Here is a 17,298-nt window from a genome sequence, read left to right on the forward strand (position 1 = left end):
ATCCTCTAAAGCAGTGATTCTCAACCTTCCTAATGCTGCGACCCTTTAATACAGTTCCTCATGTTGTGGTGACCCCCAACCATAAAATTATTTTTGTTGCTACTTCATAACTGTAATTTTGCAGTGGGAGGAGTAGTGCAACATCATTGGTGGCAATGGGAAGAATAGTGCCACATCACTGATGTCAGTGGGAGGAATAGTGTCCCATCGTTGGTATCAGTGGGAGGAATAGTGCCCCATCAGTGATGTCAGTGTGGCGGGGGGGGAATAGTGCCCCATCATTGGTGTCAGTGGGGGGGGGGAATAGTGCCCCATCATTGGTGTCAGTGGGGGGGGGAATAGTGTCCCATCATTGGTGTCAGTGGGGGGGGGGAATAGTGCCCCATCATCGGTGTCAGTGGGGGGAGGAATAGTGCCCCATCATTGGTGTCAGTGGGGGGGAGGAATAGTGCCCCATCGTTGGTGTCAGTGGGGGGAGGAATAGAGTCCCATGATTGGTGTCAGTGGGAGGAATAGTGCCCCATCATTGGTATTAGTGACACCAATGATGGGGCACTATTCCTCCCACTGACACCAATGATACTTACCTTGCTGACCCCTGCTCCAGCCTGGGCTCGCTCCCTCCCTCTCCCATCTACCGGTCAGCTGTCTTCTTTCTCCGGCCGCTCTCCTCTTCACTCGCTCTGGCAGCTCCCTCACTCGATCTTCTTTGATCTTCGCGCTGCCGCTCGGCTCCTCCTCTGCAAGCTCCACCTCCTCGCCAGTGATGGGCCACCTGTGTACCTCTCCTGAGCTACAGTTATGGCAGCCAATCACCGGCAAGGAGGCAGAGCTGTTGAGTGATCCCGGGGATGTGGCCAGATGACAGGGGCGGCATGTCATACCGCCCACACATCGCGGTCCAGGGAAATGTGGGCGTATCTGCATGTGGACGGACCCGCCTGGAGACGGATAGAAGAGCGGTGTCTCGGTTCCTAATGCAGGCCATAGACGGGTCGAACATTGGCCGATTTTTCGAACGATAAATGAAATATCGGTCGTTCGTTCGGCCGACGTTACCACCAACGAATAAAAAAATCATCCGACGAAATCATAAAGTTCACCCCATAACTTCTGGCCCTTTCAGGTCACAGCTCATGCGCAGATTTTTTATTGTTAAAACGATCGTCCGATTTGGCCATCATTGCCGGGAAAAATGGGCCGCAAATTTTCCAACATAACCGATAATGTGAAAATGCAAAATACACGAAAAATGGCCGACGAACTAATCCACTAACGGTACGAAAATCGGCCGATTTTTCTTTTGGCCAAAAAATCGGACGATTAACGACCCATCTATGGCCTGCATAAGACCATCAGAAATATGTGTTTTCCGATGGTCTTAGGCAACCCATGTGAAAGAGTAGTTCAACCTCCAAAGGGGTCACGACCCACAGGTTGAACACCGCTGCTCTAGAGACTAAAATGAACACACATCATTTAGACAGAAGTTTGGGTTTAGATACACTTTAAGGGCCAGTTCACACTAAATGTGTTTCGGTTGCTTTTTTCTGCATCCGACACGCACAGAAAGTAGGTTATATGGTTATCAATGTTATAATTCACATCAGTGCTTGCAGTTCCAGTGCATTACAGTTGCAGAAAAAATTAGAACACGCTGCATGTTTTCTGCACAGAACTATACTGGAACACAGTAAAATGCATCAAAAACACACCAGAACACACCAAAAACACATACCCCTATTTAAATTGAAGACAAATAGGGAAAAAAATGAACTGGAATGCATAAAAAAAAAACAAAAAAAAAAAAACACTGGAACGTGTCACAAACACGCATGCAGAAACGCATCTGGACTGCAAAAATGTGTAAACGTGTTAAGCGCCAACACGTACTCTGGCCAATGAAATGACTAAATGACCAAATGCTAAACATGGCTAAACTCTGTACCACATTTACACGCAGTTTTACAGCGTTTAGCGGGTTTTTTGCTGCCAGTAGAAAAACGTTCCAGCGTACAGTGGAGCATAAATGCCAACATTTTTTAGCCTTTTTTATTCTAAGATGTTTCTGTAAGACCTATGTCTAAAAGCATAAAACCCACACCCATGTGTTCCGACCATGTTTATCTGTGGTCCTGCTGAATATTTTGGAGTAAAAATCACTCTTGCCGATTTTCATTTTTTACTGATTTTAACATGAACTACAAGCATCTCCAAAAGCCTTTCCATGCACCCTCTAGCAACCTAGGAAAAGGAAACAAGAACTCTCTGCATACCATTACACACTTACATCAGATACTTTAAAAATGCATTTATTATAGACAAGCCGGCCTGTAAAATCCAGTATTATTGGACACGCTTCTGAATTAATTTCCACCTCGAAAGCTACAAGATGAAAATCCTAACTGTGTGATAAATTAAGCTGCCAAACGAAATGGATTAGCGATCAGTGAAATTGCCTGATAGGCTGTCAGATCCGGTTCAGATTAGAATTCATCCTCTCCCCACCTGTTCATTAAGAGCCAAGTTCATGGCAATGCCGGTGACTGATTGCACGTTAACAAGCTGTTTATATGGGGAGGTGCTGCTGTCCTAGTCAACATGTCTATACTCACACATTCATTTACAACTAACTCCCATATAATGCATTCAGTTCACATCCAAGATATGTAAAATAAATACCTCTGCCCTGAAGTTTAATTTTAAGGATGACATAGAGATGAGACGCTACGCAAAATTAAAATTTAACTAAGCGAGGCCAATAGTTCCGGCAGACCATGGAAAGTCAGAAGACAGTGTGGAGATGGAAGGTCTATGAAGTGGAATGGATGCATCAGCAGAACGGCACTATTGATGGAAACAAAAGAAGAAACTTGCAAGTACTTAGGAAAAGTTCAATCAGGAAAACGAGGCTGAAATGTAAGCAGTTTGTCTACAGTCACACATCTTGAGGAAAGCAAAAAATACACTATAGCCAACATTGCTTTTTTTTTTTTTTTTTAAAGAGACTTTACTTTTTAAGTGTACACAAACATGATCCCAAAGACTACAATAATCATATACGTTACAAAAAAGGGCTGTAAAATAACCCACTTGTGAAGAGTATGTCTGTGATGGTTCTCATTTATCCATTTCATGGTGTAGCTAGTAGTGGTTTGTCACATTCAACTGGACTAGTTCTGTAATGTTGAAGACATCTGCAACTTGCTGCTTCTTCAGTATAACTGCGCTAATTTAAGGTCCCATTCACATTTGGGGCTGTTTGCAATTACCCACATGACACTCAGCAGGTATTATGTTTAGCTGCAGGAGGGAAGCCCGACTGAAAGCAACGGAAGCCTAACTGTATCCGCAGCTATTCATGGCCATTTGAATGTAATCGCTCATGCAGACTGTGTGTCCAGGGCCGACCATCTGCACATAATGTCTGCATGAGCAATTACATGCGGACAGCCGCAAATAGCTGTGGGCACGGTCAGATTCACATTGCTTTCAATGACAATTCCAGCCTGCAGATAACCACAGCTAACCTTGCTGAGTCTACTGAGGGTAATCACAAATGGCCCAATTTGCAACTGTGAATGAGGCTTACCTTTAAGGAGAACATTCACAGACATTAGCAATCATTTTGGAGTGTATGCCCTTAACTGGTGTGGGGATACTGAAGAAGCAGCTTGCATTAGTTGGGAAACATCTTCAGCATTGCATAACAAGTCCAGTTAAATGTAAAGACATCAACATTTGATGAAACGCGTAAGGCTGGAGCTGCAGCTTAAGATGTCAGCACGCTGGGAACTGTGGCCATCTTATTGGTTTGCAACATTGTGATATACTGATTTTACTTCGGTTTATGTTAGTGCATAGTGTTTTAAAGAGCAGCTCCACTTTTGTTAAGAAAAAACATTCCCCTCTTAGGTGATTATGTAGATTGCAAGGATTTTAACAAACTTTGTTGCAGATTCCTACCTTTTGTTTTTCTGAACAAAGAGCGGTTTGTCTGTGTCCATGTGGAAAGTGAATGGGAATGTGGGAGTGGTTTCATAATTTTCAATCAGCTGCGGCACCTGCAGGGCTTTAATGAGGAAAACTGCAGGGTCTGCTTACCTTTAGACATGATTTCCTATTGGGAGTATCTCACTAAAAATGACATTTTTGTTGCAGGGGATGCCTAAAATCCGATTTGTATCTTAGTGCAGACTTCTGAGAAAATCAGTGAGCCGATCACACAAACAGAAAGCCATATTGCATTTTACAGAAAACTACAGTACTGCAGATTGAAAAAGAAAGGTCATTTGTAATAACATTCAATTACAATATGACTTGTGTTACAATTGTATATGCTATACATTTTGGGGGGGGGGGGGGGATTGTTATTTTTTTCCACAAAAGTGGAGTTAGCCTTTAAAAAAAATTGTTCATTACACTGCACCATGAGGTAGCTCGCTTTCCTCTTTTGATAGTATATTTGCCCAGGAATTGATCAAACATCATTGGAGCAGATTGACTGTCTAACCTGAGAAGGTGCCCACAGTATTCATCAAGTGCAGTATTGTGTGGATCGTGATGGTAGGATGCGTGGATGTACAACACAAGTGTTATGTGACCACTTAATTATTAGGTGGTCAACAGCAGCCGGTGAGAGGCTTTATGTACTTGCTGATGGTGGCAGGAGCGGTCTTGACATCACATTATGTTCTTTGGGCACGCTTAAAGCATATTGACTAAAAGTTAACTCTTTTAGGCTAGGTTCACACCTATGCAGGTTGTGTTTGAGCCATTTCTGCATTGCGTTTTGCATTTTTGCACCTGCGTTATTTACGAGTTTTGCGTTTTTTTTAATTAAATTTTTTTTCTTGTTGCTAGGCAGATTTAAAACGCATCAAAAAACGCAATACATGCTTTTCTGCAGTGTTTCCATTGAAGTCTATAGAACCAAAAACACAACTTTTTGCATTGAAAAAAGTCCCTGACCCTTTCCAAAAAACGCACTTGGTGAAAAACGCAAAGAAGGGAGCATGTCCCATTGGAAATCCTGTCAAATGGACTGTACTGCATTTCTGCAAAATGCTGCAGAAAATGCTTCGGTGTGAACCTAGGGTAAAGGAATTTTCTTACCTGTTTTGTTATAGCTTCATTGGAAGCATTAGATGTTTTTTCTAGAAGTTTTTAAATTTGTAGCCTACAAATTGTGTTAGCTGCTGTTATATGCTTTTTGTACCTAAGCAAAAGTGATTTTTTTGATTATTTTAAATGTGACAAAATGAATATTGACCCTCTCAAAATACAGTGCATTTGGTAATCCGGGCTACAGAATATTTTTTCCCCATTGCAAATGATATTGTTTGAAAATATTAGAAGATAACTGCATTTTGAAAACTATACAGCATTTGTGCTTACTATACGTAGGGATACAAAGCAACTTAGCAATTGTAGCCTTTTACCTCCACCTTTCCTTTTCTACAGAAAAAGTGATCATCATAAGCCCAGGACTGCTCTGTTTATGATTAGCTTGTCCACAGTCTGCACTGTAACACCAGAAGGAAGAACAAGTAAAGTCCTGTCTGAATCAATGCCTCCACTGTTAGGACCCTTTAATGATTATTTCTATGCTGCAACCCTCTTTTGTATCTAAAGGACATACAGTATATGATCACAGCAAATTAGACCATTCAATATTGGATGTTCATTTACAGTTGCACACTTGTCAAGTCAAACAGGTGCAGGCCTCAAACTGTTGTCAAACAGGGGACTCTTTGTCTAACCAGTAAGAGCGGTGTACAGATATTGAAACGGGTGAAATTATTAGGAAAAAAAAAAAGATAAATACATACAACCAATGTATGAAGCATACAGAAAACATGAGGAAACGATTAGGTTGTAAATGGCAATAAGTACATGCTCATCAGCGATGCTGCCTATAAAAGGGATGCAAGTTCAGTCCATGGTATGTGCTGCAGAGAATTATGGATGGTTCCTTTCCCTCAGTTTGTAAGATGGAGTCCGAGTTCCCAAGATGCATCTGTTTCCTTTTCCTAGAGTGAAGCAGTTTTTTTTTGTTTTGTTTTTTTTTTATTAGGCTAAATGGTCTCTAGTTTCTGTAAAACCGTGAATTCATTTTGAGCTCAATTTAGTGGCCAAATGTAATACTGCAGGCAGGACAACACTGAATTTCCCTGATGGAGGCAGAACACTGGCTTTTCAAAAACCTTATTGTATACTAAAAAAAATAAATAGCCAATTCACCCAGACAAAATTGTAGCTATATCCACACAAAACGACTGTTGGCTGGGTTGTTTTTTGTAGCTCTGTTGTCTATTTAATATGCAATAATAAAATCAATCTTTTAATTCTATTATAATGTCCTTTTTTAGATTTTTCACTATGTGTTATGGTAAGCAACAGCTTAATAAAAGGTCTCAACACACAGACCTTAAGTAATGTGGAGGTGAGATCAGAATACAGATGGTACGATCAAATAACCCGAAAGCCCACAGAATATCCAGTTCACCCACAGTAAGTCCCAAGCATTTACTGACTCAATTATATGACATTAAATTTCATCAGCAGCATTTCGGCACCACATAGATCTCTTTATTAAGATAGTGTCCTTGTGCCTGGTTATTTAACTGGAACAATAAATGCTTAATCAAATCCACTTAAAATTTGTGTGGTCATTTTATGGACTAATACATGAAAAACATGAGTTATGTGATGGTGTTATTGACCATTGGGAGGTTATTGGAAGTTGTCAAAATTATAGCTTACACCAGTTAAAGTGTTATTAAACTCACATCATAAAAAACGATCAATAAATGTAAGATTACACGCTGTTCATACTCACTAGTTCACAATGGGATTCATTTTCTGTATTCTGCAAAACACCCGGTTGATCTTGCTGTTCTCTATCTCCCCTTTTGATCATGTCCCCAGTGCAGTTGGGAATTTTGCAGCACAGTGTTGGCAGTTATTGCACATGCTTACTTTTCAATGAGTTTCTATGCCGTGCATTTCCTATCACATTTCAGCAGCCCATGTGACTATAGAGTCATATGTCGGTGTAAACAATGGCAAGTGACAGCCCACTACCTTCCTTCTCCTCCATGCCCACAGCTAAACAAAATGGAGGTGGGATATTACATCTTGATTGATGGAGGCTTCACTTCCCTGATATTCTAAAATTCCAAAAATAAATATTTGATTTCAAATATATATTTGTATGATTATTTAAAACCATTTATTGATATGACTTTTACTCTGTATCCCAAATGCAGTTTTTTTTATTTAATTTGAACATGTGACCAGCGGTAGAGGACTAGAAGCTCCTCCTGCTTATGTTTCCCTGCAGACAGGCTGGGAAAGAGTTGGGTCATGTGACAGCTGTAAACTGATTAAGAAAAAAGGTACTTAATTTTTTTTTTTTATCATTAAAATAATTACAGAGCCATCCTCCACATACAAAAAGAGAAGGGAGAACGCAAATTAGCCCAGGTTCACACAAATGCAGTGCGGGAAACGCTGCAAATCCTGTGTGTTTCCCATACTGCATAGCAATCACATAGCGTTCATGCGATCTGGTGCAGGTGTCAATGATAAATTAATGGCACCCTGAAAGAGAGCACAAAACGCTATGAGATTTCCAGAAATCACATCGCATGGGTGAGAACACTCATGTGATGCAATTCAGGTGCAGATTTAAAAAGGGGTCCTGCACCTTTTTGGTGCGGATGTGATTAGATTTGAGCCATACAAAATGTATGACTCAAATCGCACTGCACAGGCATTTGCATGTAACTCACACAGGACTGTGGTGCAATTCCTGTGCGAATTATATGCGATGTCTTGCACTGCATACTGTGAACCCATGCTTAAACAGTGTTTTTAGTATCACTTTAAGATCCTTCAAGTTTGAGTCGCTGTACGTACCATCACTTCTATTATTTACAGCAGTGGTCTCTAAACTGTGGCCCGCAGGATGGATAAGACCCGTTGCCTACCTTTTTTCTGGCCTTTTGAAGCAGAAATCCATTCACTAACACCAAGCATTCTTTGCTCCCACTGATGACCAGGCATTTTCTAATCCCACTGGCCACAGTCTGACCCCCCTAAAGCCTGGACAGTTAACTGGACCTTTGTTTTTAAAATTTGGAGACCCCTGACTTTGGCATACAGTGCACTTGTCCTTCCTGTGTAGCTTCTCTGATCTGAAATGTAATCCATGCTCCCTGCCAAAACGTTCAAATCCTTGGTATCCTTGAAGTATTCTTCCAGCTAACCACATCTGTGCAGTCGATACCCATATATTTCTATAGGAGCACCTCTCCAGTAATGATTTATCAATAATTGTGTGTTAATTAAAACGCTACTGACATAGCAGGTCTCAAACTGTGCAAGGGCATACATTTGGCTTCACAAACTATGCCTGAAAACCACCACCTGAGTCCCTCAAAGTACCACCGACTTCCTAGGAGTCATAAGCACACCTGCTCCTGCTACCCACAATCCAATATTGGTGTCAAATATAATCCTTGGTGCCTATTATACTGCATCTCCATAATATACTGCATTGTCATAGGGGAGGAAGGGGACAAACATATGGTTCAATGTTCGGACAGTCCCTTATGTAACCATTTTATGGAGCTCCAGACACAATTTACAGTCTCAGTCGAATCTAAATGTAAACTGCAGCACAATAAGGTGTCTGCTGTCCAGTAACAGTGTTGGTTTATAGGCTTTTTTTTGTCAGCAGTGGTCTACATTAATAACCCATCTCTGCTGCAACAAAAATCTCTACAAACACTACCAGCCCTTGATGGCCAAAGTATATAACAATATATTAACCAAATTAATGTCAGAATCCCAATATTTTTTGCTAACCACACGATTACAATCAGAAAGCCCATCACTTTAATTTGAATTTCTAATACAGAATGCGTTCTTCTGAAAAATTTGCCATTAAAAAGAGATGCATATTTTTTCACATCTTTCTTGATGGAATGACTAAGACCACATTCAGCTGAAGTGTTGACAGAAACATTTTAATTCCTGCATACTAAAGAGGGAACTAGATGATAATCCCGCATTGCAGCACGCAGTGACAAATAAACTGACAAAACAGACTGATTAACTTTGCTCCATCTCACATTATGGTAATAGAGAGCAGGTGTAAACCTTATCACACAATACGATGGCAAGACAAAATCATTATGCAGCTTAATCACTTAGAGAACCAATGCAAATAAAAAAAATGTAACTTTTTTTTTTTTTATTAAACATCTGCAGCACATTCTAGAACTTTGTAGAAGTTATAGAACTCTTTAAATTGCAATTGTTAACGGAAGTCTATTGTGCATTGGGTTATGGTTCAAGCAGCTGGCAGCTGGCTGCTTTAACATGTTTCATCCAGAGTATTAGCACCAAAAGCTGATTTGATTTCTTCAAAAAAGCAGATGTGTATTGTGCCCCAGATACATTAGTCTAAGGATCCATTGAAAGATGTTGACAATTAAAGCAGAGAAAAGTGTGATATAATAGCAATATCTGATATAAGCAATAAGAACAGGAATTAATACATAACCAGGATCCTCAGCTGCTGAGATTTCTAGCTAGCCAGGATGAACCACGGGTCCTGGGCTTGAATCTTTGGCCTGCCTGCTGACTTCTAGGGTTGACATGAGTACCGTTTCCTGTAGTCAAAGTAGGGCCTGGAAAAACAGTAGAAATTGCTGCAGGAGGTCATTGCTGGGAGGAAGGTTGGGTTCTACTCTCATCCCTCTAAAATGGCAGCAAAGAATGGCAGGGGGGAGCAGTAGAATATGCTCTTTCCTTTCTGTAGTTATAGGGTACCGGTTATGACACTTGCAAATAAGTCAAATTATTTACTGAGCTTCCCCTGCACTCGATACATTGAAATAATCAAAGCAGCCAACCTGGCATACTTTGTTCCCCAACAGATCTGCTAAGATGAAAGCAACATTTTATGATGACGGTACCTTTGGCAAAAAAAAAAAAAAGCTCTAAAATTATTTGCTAGCAGAAACAGAAAGCATCTTTGAAGTTGCTGGGACACTACTTTGAACTTCTTTAAAATTGCTTTCCCATGCATTTTCTTTGTGACACATTCATCTGCAATGTGTTTATAGTTGTATTTATGCTTTATACTGTTAAAATATACTTGTAAAGCTACACCTAATTTGGAAACACACAACCCATAACAGAATATGACATCTCCAACAGTATCTTAGAGCTGAGAGTTTAATGGCTACAGAGACACTTGAAAGGTCCACAGAGAAAGCAGAGGTACATTGCTTACAAACACAGTGATTGGTCACACGTATAATTAAGCAGAGGTGTTACAAATGTGGAATAAGGCAAATGTTAACAGATCCTACCTTGAATCTATGGACCTTAATGTTGTTCTAACGATTCCTTCTTTGACTTCCCTTTTGAAAATAATTTGATAGGCACTAACATTTAAAAAAAAAAAAAAACAACTCCTATTTATAGAACAAAGGTAAACGTGGTAGTGCCAAACCAATATGATAAGAATTGGTACTGGTGTCAATTCAAAATACAGAGTGCACTCCTTAGGAGAAGATCAACCTGTTATGAAAGTATGGTTTGTATAGACATGATTCAGATCCTAGGCTGCTGTTCCTCTAGTCATAATGGAGGGATCATTCTTCAAAACATCAAATACTGGGAATGTATTTTGCCTGACCTGGGTGAGGGCAGCCGACAAGTCAATCCAGACTCTATTCAGGGTTCTTATATTATTTCCTGGGTTTATTACAAAACCTTTGCTCGAGCCCTGATGAAGGGGGCATCCTTTTTCTCCTAAATATGTTGGCTGTATATGGCATTATTGCTCAAAAGAAAATGTTTTTAAACAAAAAAAAAAAAAAATCACCTAATTTGAAATTTATTAGGCATTCCCAACCACATATCCAGTTTTATATGACAAAAGGCAAGTAGACCTAAAATGACAAATTAATCTGAACAATGGAATTTTTTCACTCACAAATTATTCCATCAGCAATAGTAAGAAATGGATTATAAAGCATCTACCCACTGTTATTGTACTAACCTCAAGCTACGTAGATTATCTTCCCATATTACTTCCTCAGCAGCCTTGTAAAGAGAATAAATGTTCCCTATTTCCCATCTTTTATATTGCCCTTAATTGCATACCTTCTGGCTCTGGATTAAGTTTTATTCAGACCACAGACATCCTATACAGACCCGCTTTGTTCTAAATAATATTTGGAGTGAAAGGCTTCACAAATCATCACTTCACATTTGGCAAAGTAACCATCTCTCTGTAAATGGTATATGACCTTTTTATCTACACACTGGTCAATAAGAACAAAAAATACAGTAACACAGCCAAGATGAAAACTTAATTGGCAATACAAACTACAACCTTTGAAATGTGAGTTTATTTTTGTTATTCCGCACAACCAGCACAATTAGCCAACAAAGCAGGAGAAGCCATACCTTTTAACAAGATGAAGTCAACTCATGCAAAAGTAGACCTTCCAACCCTTCTCTTTCCCTTGGACCCCACAACAGCAATTGCTGTTAGTTACACTAGGTTGTGCAAACAAAATCTGACTAATTAACTTCAGTTACTGTATATCATGGATTCCTAGGTTTTATTTTATAAATGACAGTCACAAAATGGCTGCTTCCACTGCAATTCTACCTTGAGATTTTAAATTTAACAAAATGACCCCATTAGGCTTTTGCTAATTCAATTCCATAAACTCATTGGCATTTTAAAAAGATAAAACATCACCACCATGGATTAAAAACCAAAAAAGATTAGCTACTTTATCAAATTAAACACTACAGAGCCATTAAGATACTTTTTTTTTACCAGAACGAGAATACCTTTGAGAGCAGAAAGAATGACTCGTACATACAGAAATATCCAACAAAGCAAGAACATCCATCATTAAACTAAGAGGGACAGAACCATGTAATTACAAAGGTAGATTGTCTTATAGGGGTCTGATTCAGAATATCTACTAAATGTGGTCTAAAAATAAATCCATTAAAACTAAGTAAATAAATCACATAATAAGAAAATATTTTAAAAGCACAATCTAGACTTGTAAGAAAAATGTTTTTTATGCAGAGTCTAACTCTTGAGAACAGACGATAGCTGTGTTAATTAATATATCATCACTTCAACAGATGCCCAAAGCTGTTCCTTTCACAAATACAACAAAACTTCAGCCTACACTCTCCAAATGCAGACATATAATGAAGTTCACGTACCAGCATTGACGATGGCGTCTACTTCAAGTTGGGTAATGTCTCCTCTGTAGAGCGACACTTTGCCACACAAGCTGTTTATTTTTTGATTGTCGTCTGGAAAAAGAAAAAAAAAAGGGATTAGTTTAGGAATTAACAGTTGAGGTTCTAAACAAACTAGAAAAGATCTGACTTTTGGGGGCCCCTATAAGGAGTATTATCAATCACTCATCGTAGTCATTTTTCTTTTCAGTAAATGGAGCTATAATTATAGAATCCATTAGCATTATTGCTTACTTAAACTTGATACTAAAGATTCAGCTTTTAAAAAAATAAACAAACATGTCACACTTACCTGCTCTGTGCAATGGTTTTGCACACAGCAACCCTAATCCTCCTCTTCTTGCACTCCAGGCTCTTCCCCCCTGCTGAGTTCCCCCAGAACAAGCCATTTGCATGCTCACTCCTGGGCCACCTCTAAGTCACAGAGCGTGGCTTGTTTCTGTTTCTGCTGTGTGTCAGCCAATGAGGAGGGAGAGACCCAGGAGAGCTGCTGCTCTTATGCACATCGCTGAATGAAGATCAAGCTCAGGTAAGATTTAGGGGGGGGGGCTGAGGGGGGAGCTGCACACTGATGGTTTTTTACCTCCATGCATAGAATAGAGGTAAAAAACCTTCAGTCTTTAGAACTACTTTAATAAAAGCAATCCTTGCATGACATACATATTTATTACTCAGGCCAATGCACATTTTGGTACCTCGAACATTAGACCTGATCCTGAGTATATCTGACCTGCCAATTCCAAAAATGGCACCAAATTTATCCCCATCAGCATAAATGTCATATACTCTTCACTCTGGTCACCCCACAAGAAATCAGGATATTATAATGTAGTTTGATATTTAAAGTGATATTAAACTTTTTTTTTTTTATAAATTAACGAAAAAAAATGTCTGGAATTACCTGCTTTGTGCAATGCTTTTGCACAAAGCAGCCCAATCCTGCTCTTCTGGGGTTCCCCCATCTGCGCTCCTGGCCCCTCATCTTCGGCAGGTGCCCCCCATGGAAAGTAAAGCTTTCCATGGAACACCCGTGCTTGCTTGTTCCCAAGCTGCACTGGCTGCATCCATTGACACAGAGGGGGCGGCTTGACCCAACGTCCCAAATCACAGCATTTGATTGACAGCAATGGGAGCCAATGGCCCCGCTGCCATCAGTCTGGCCAATGAGAAGGGAGATAGCAGCTAGAGATGCTGCACTCGTGCACATCGCTGGATCAAATTGGGCTCATGTAAGAAAAAGGGGGGCTGGGGGGGGGGGGGTTCACCTTAACACACAGAATGCATTAAAGTGAAAAACCTTAATGTGTTACTAAACCCAAAACCCTGCATTCACTATATCTGCTCTCTCACAGTACACAGAACATGCAATTATTTTAGTAAATATAAACTGCTAAATACCTTTTCCCATCAAAAGTTAGAGCAGTCTTATGACTTCAACTGAGCACTGGTAAAGCTTGTAGGAGTAGTTTTCTTTCTGCTCTAGGAGGATGCAAACCCCCTGACCTCTGTCTGGACAGTGCCGATTGGCCCTGTGCTCACATGCACTCGTCCAAAAAAAAAAAAAAAAAAACACCTCTCTAGCAATACACACGAAATTGAGCATGTGCAGAAGGGCTACGGGTTCAGTCTGTTATCAGCGTGGGCATTTGAAAAAGAGGAGAGGCAAAGAAGTCAGGATCAAACAGCCTTTTTACACAAAGCAGAGGATTAACCCCCTTGGGTTCTACAGTGAGTATAACAAGCATACTTTACTGCATATACAGACTAACTTTACGGCTGTGGGTTTAGTAACACTTTAAGGCTTTTGAACCACTTTGTGCTTCTTTCATGCTACAGGGAGATTAAAGTATTCATGACCTCTATAGTGCTCGATCTGCAAAAAATTTAACTATACGAGTGGCAATATACACACACTTATAGGATCATAACTATAAGGCTCCATGCACACTAGCATTCTTTTATAAGCTCAAAAACCGCTAGAGAAAAAAAAAAAAAACAGTGGTAATAGCATTTTTTGCCTGCTTATAGTAGCATTTTCACAGTACATGAAGGAAAAAAAAAAAAAAAGCTGTTCAGAGTAGTTTTAATAGCGTTTATGAAAAACAAAATATAGTAGATAGAGTCTAGGAGCTTTAAAAACACTAGTGTGCATGGAGCCTAATACAGTTAACAACACTTACACTTTAAAATCCAATGTTTCCAATGTTTCCAATATAAAATTGCAGTTGGAAATACGCTCTCACTATAACTGTTAACTTGACTTGTATGCAAAAACACAAACTAGGTAACAGAAGAAAAAGTTGATCAGCAAACTTAAAAGACGGACTAAAAAAATTATACAAGTTCAACCATATCTACGAAATTAGAGCTGATGCAATCTAGCCAATTACATTTTCTGAATTCGCACCCCAAAAACAAGTCTAAAAAGAAAGGCAACAAGAAAAAAAAATTGTTTTTGTTGGGCTGTGTTATCTTTGGGCAAACAAACCCAAAAAGGCAGAGGCTCTTAAATGTTACAAAAAAACAGAACCTTAAAAAAAAAAAAAAATTAAATTTTTCTTGACAGCCCTTTTAAATTAAAACTATACTAGGATGAGCATATCAGCTAGTATTCCTACACATGCATTTAAAATGTGGTGAATTATCAAACCTCTTGCAATATGAGACATTTCAAATGGGTTAGGTTTCACATAAAAAGGTGAAGATCCATAGCCCTGCAGGGTATGCAACCCTTAAAAATATGCCCATTTCAGATATTGTATGACCATTTGGACAAGCCTCAGCTGCCATATTGGGAACTTGAGGAACAATTAAAGTGTACCAATCTATTACACTGAACGTTTTGGATAGAGCTAGGAAGCATTAGAACCTTTGTCAGGTTTTACTCCAATCCCAGGCTGTTTTGGATCTGCTGGAAAAACTTCTCCACTTTCCACATGATAAAAATGTTGTCCCCAGGGCAGGACGTGAGGGGAAGTCTCTCTAGCAAGAACACAGACACAAGTATTTTTTTTTATTATTGTTAAAGTTGGGGAAAGCTACAAACTGTCAAATATTTGTTTCTCTGTTGCAGATTTTTCCCACACTTCCTGTTTGGGGAAAAAAGATTGTCTCTAGAATACAAACAAAAAAATAAATAATGGAAAATCTTTCAAACAAAGCTCCAGACAGCAGTAAAACCTGAAAGGGGTCTAAATTTTCTCCATTCTATCCAAAACCATAAAAAAGTATTTGCCATAGATACACTTTAATCGAAATGTACTGCGCGGCCGCTGTAGGTAGGGCAACATACTCATACGTCGCTGCCTACTTCCTGGTTTCAGGTGAGCGCATGCCCGGCCCCCAGCTGACACCTGCTGTGATTGCACACAGTGGGAGCCTGTCAGCAAGTCCTGGCCAATGATTAATGGCCAGGACCTACTAATCAACTCTGTACAATTTCAGCCTAGAGATCTGTGTTGACATTCAACACAGAGCTCTGTACACAGGGAACGATCTGTTTCACATCCCTGCAAAGCAGGGATGAGAACCTTAGACCAGCACACTTTACACATAGTTAGGCACACATTTAACCCCTTGATCACCAACCAGTGTCATTAGTACAGTGACAGCGTATAATAATACTGATCACTGTATTAATGTCACTAGTGATGTCAGTGGCAGTTAGTCAGTTCCCCCCAACGTCAGTTGTGTCAGATTGCCCGCCACACTATTGCAGTCCCTTTATAAGTCGCTGATCACCGCCATTAGTAGTATAAAAATTTTTTAAAAAACAACAATTCCAGTATATATTCACACACACACACACACACACACACACACACCATAGGCACTATAACTTTCATGCAAACCAATCAATATACACTTATTGGGATTTTATTTTATCATAGACATTTAGCAGAATATACTTTGGCCAAAATTTATGAAGAATTTGGATTTTATTTTTTCTTTGGATGTGTTTTATAGCAGAAAGCAAAAAATATTGCTTTTGCCAAAAATAATAGGTCTTTTTTCATCTATATTGCAAAAAAATTAAAGCCCAGTGGTGATCAAATACTACTACAAAAAAAAAAAAAAAAAAAAAAGCTTTATTTGCGTGAAAGGAATTTAAAAATGTATAAAGATTTTGTTTGACTATAACATTGCATGACCGCGCACTTACCAGTTAAAGTAGCGCAGTGTGGTATAGCAAAAATCGCCGAGTCGTGAAGGGAGTAAAATCTTATGGAGCTCAAGTAGTTAAATTTCAACTCAAAGTATTAGACAAAACCTACCCTTGCAGTAGGCATCCCCTACACTGCAAGGGTTAGGGAGCATTTAGAGGTCATCTTACCCCAACTTGACCGCTGGCAGCACTCTCCTTTTCCCTCTGACGCTCTATTCTGCGAGTAGTCCCCCGGCATCATCACATACAACACAAGGCTATTAATCTTTTTATTGTACACTGAGGAGGCAGGTGTGTGACTGGGAGCACCTTAGAGAGGAGGCTTAAAAGGCAAACTGCACCACTGGAGAAGCCCCACAGGAGCAAGAAATATGGCAAGTATTACTCCTTTTTCTTGCGCCCCTAGACTGAATGAGCAGTTAACCTTTGCAGTGTGGGGGCACCCAATGCAAGGGTAGATTTTGCTCAGTTCCTGGAGTTAAGCTTTAACAAAATGACTGATAATGTTTGAAGAATTAAATTCAACACATTCAGTTATTTGTTTCTGAAAGTTATTTCTTGACATTCATTAACATTCACAGACTGGCTGGAGTAGACTATGTAGCACACCTTGCAGTCCAATTTCAGTATCTGGGAGGCTGCTACCTCACCCATGGACATGCTTTCTGCACAGTAAAACATGCATGGAGATAAGCATGAGGCGGCTATTTTGTCTTTTGCACAATCTCACATTGCCCACACATTTTAAGCCATTTTGGAATTGGATTGAGTCAACCACAGCAAAAATATTTGTCTTTCACAAAAAAGGCTAGATA

General features: G+C 39.6%; 1 protein-coding gene across 1 annotated transcript in view; it reads right to left on the reverse strand.

The window, feature by feature from the left end:
• The window catches only part of LOC149451275 (ADP-ribose glycohydrolase MACROD2-like), a 750,194-nt gene that overhangs the window by 619,466 nt on the left and 113,430 nt on the right, over positions 1-17,298 (reverse strand). Inside the window, exon 3 of the mRNA XM_089690773.1 lies at positions 12,280-12,372. Within this exon, the coding sequence (XP_089546899.1) occupies positions 12,280-12,372 (93 nt within the window). The remainder of the gene's footprint in view (positions 1-12,279; positions 12,373-17,298) is intronic.

This window comes from Staurois parvus, unplaced genomic scaffold (assembly GCF_062004578.1).
Source record: "Staurois parvus isolate SC_StPar_1 unplaced genomic scaffold, SC_StPar_1.0 ptg000543l, whole genome shotgun sequence".
Classification (NCBI taxonomy): Eukaryota; Metazoa; Chordata; class Amphibia; order Anura; family Ranidae; genus Staurois; species Staurois parvus.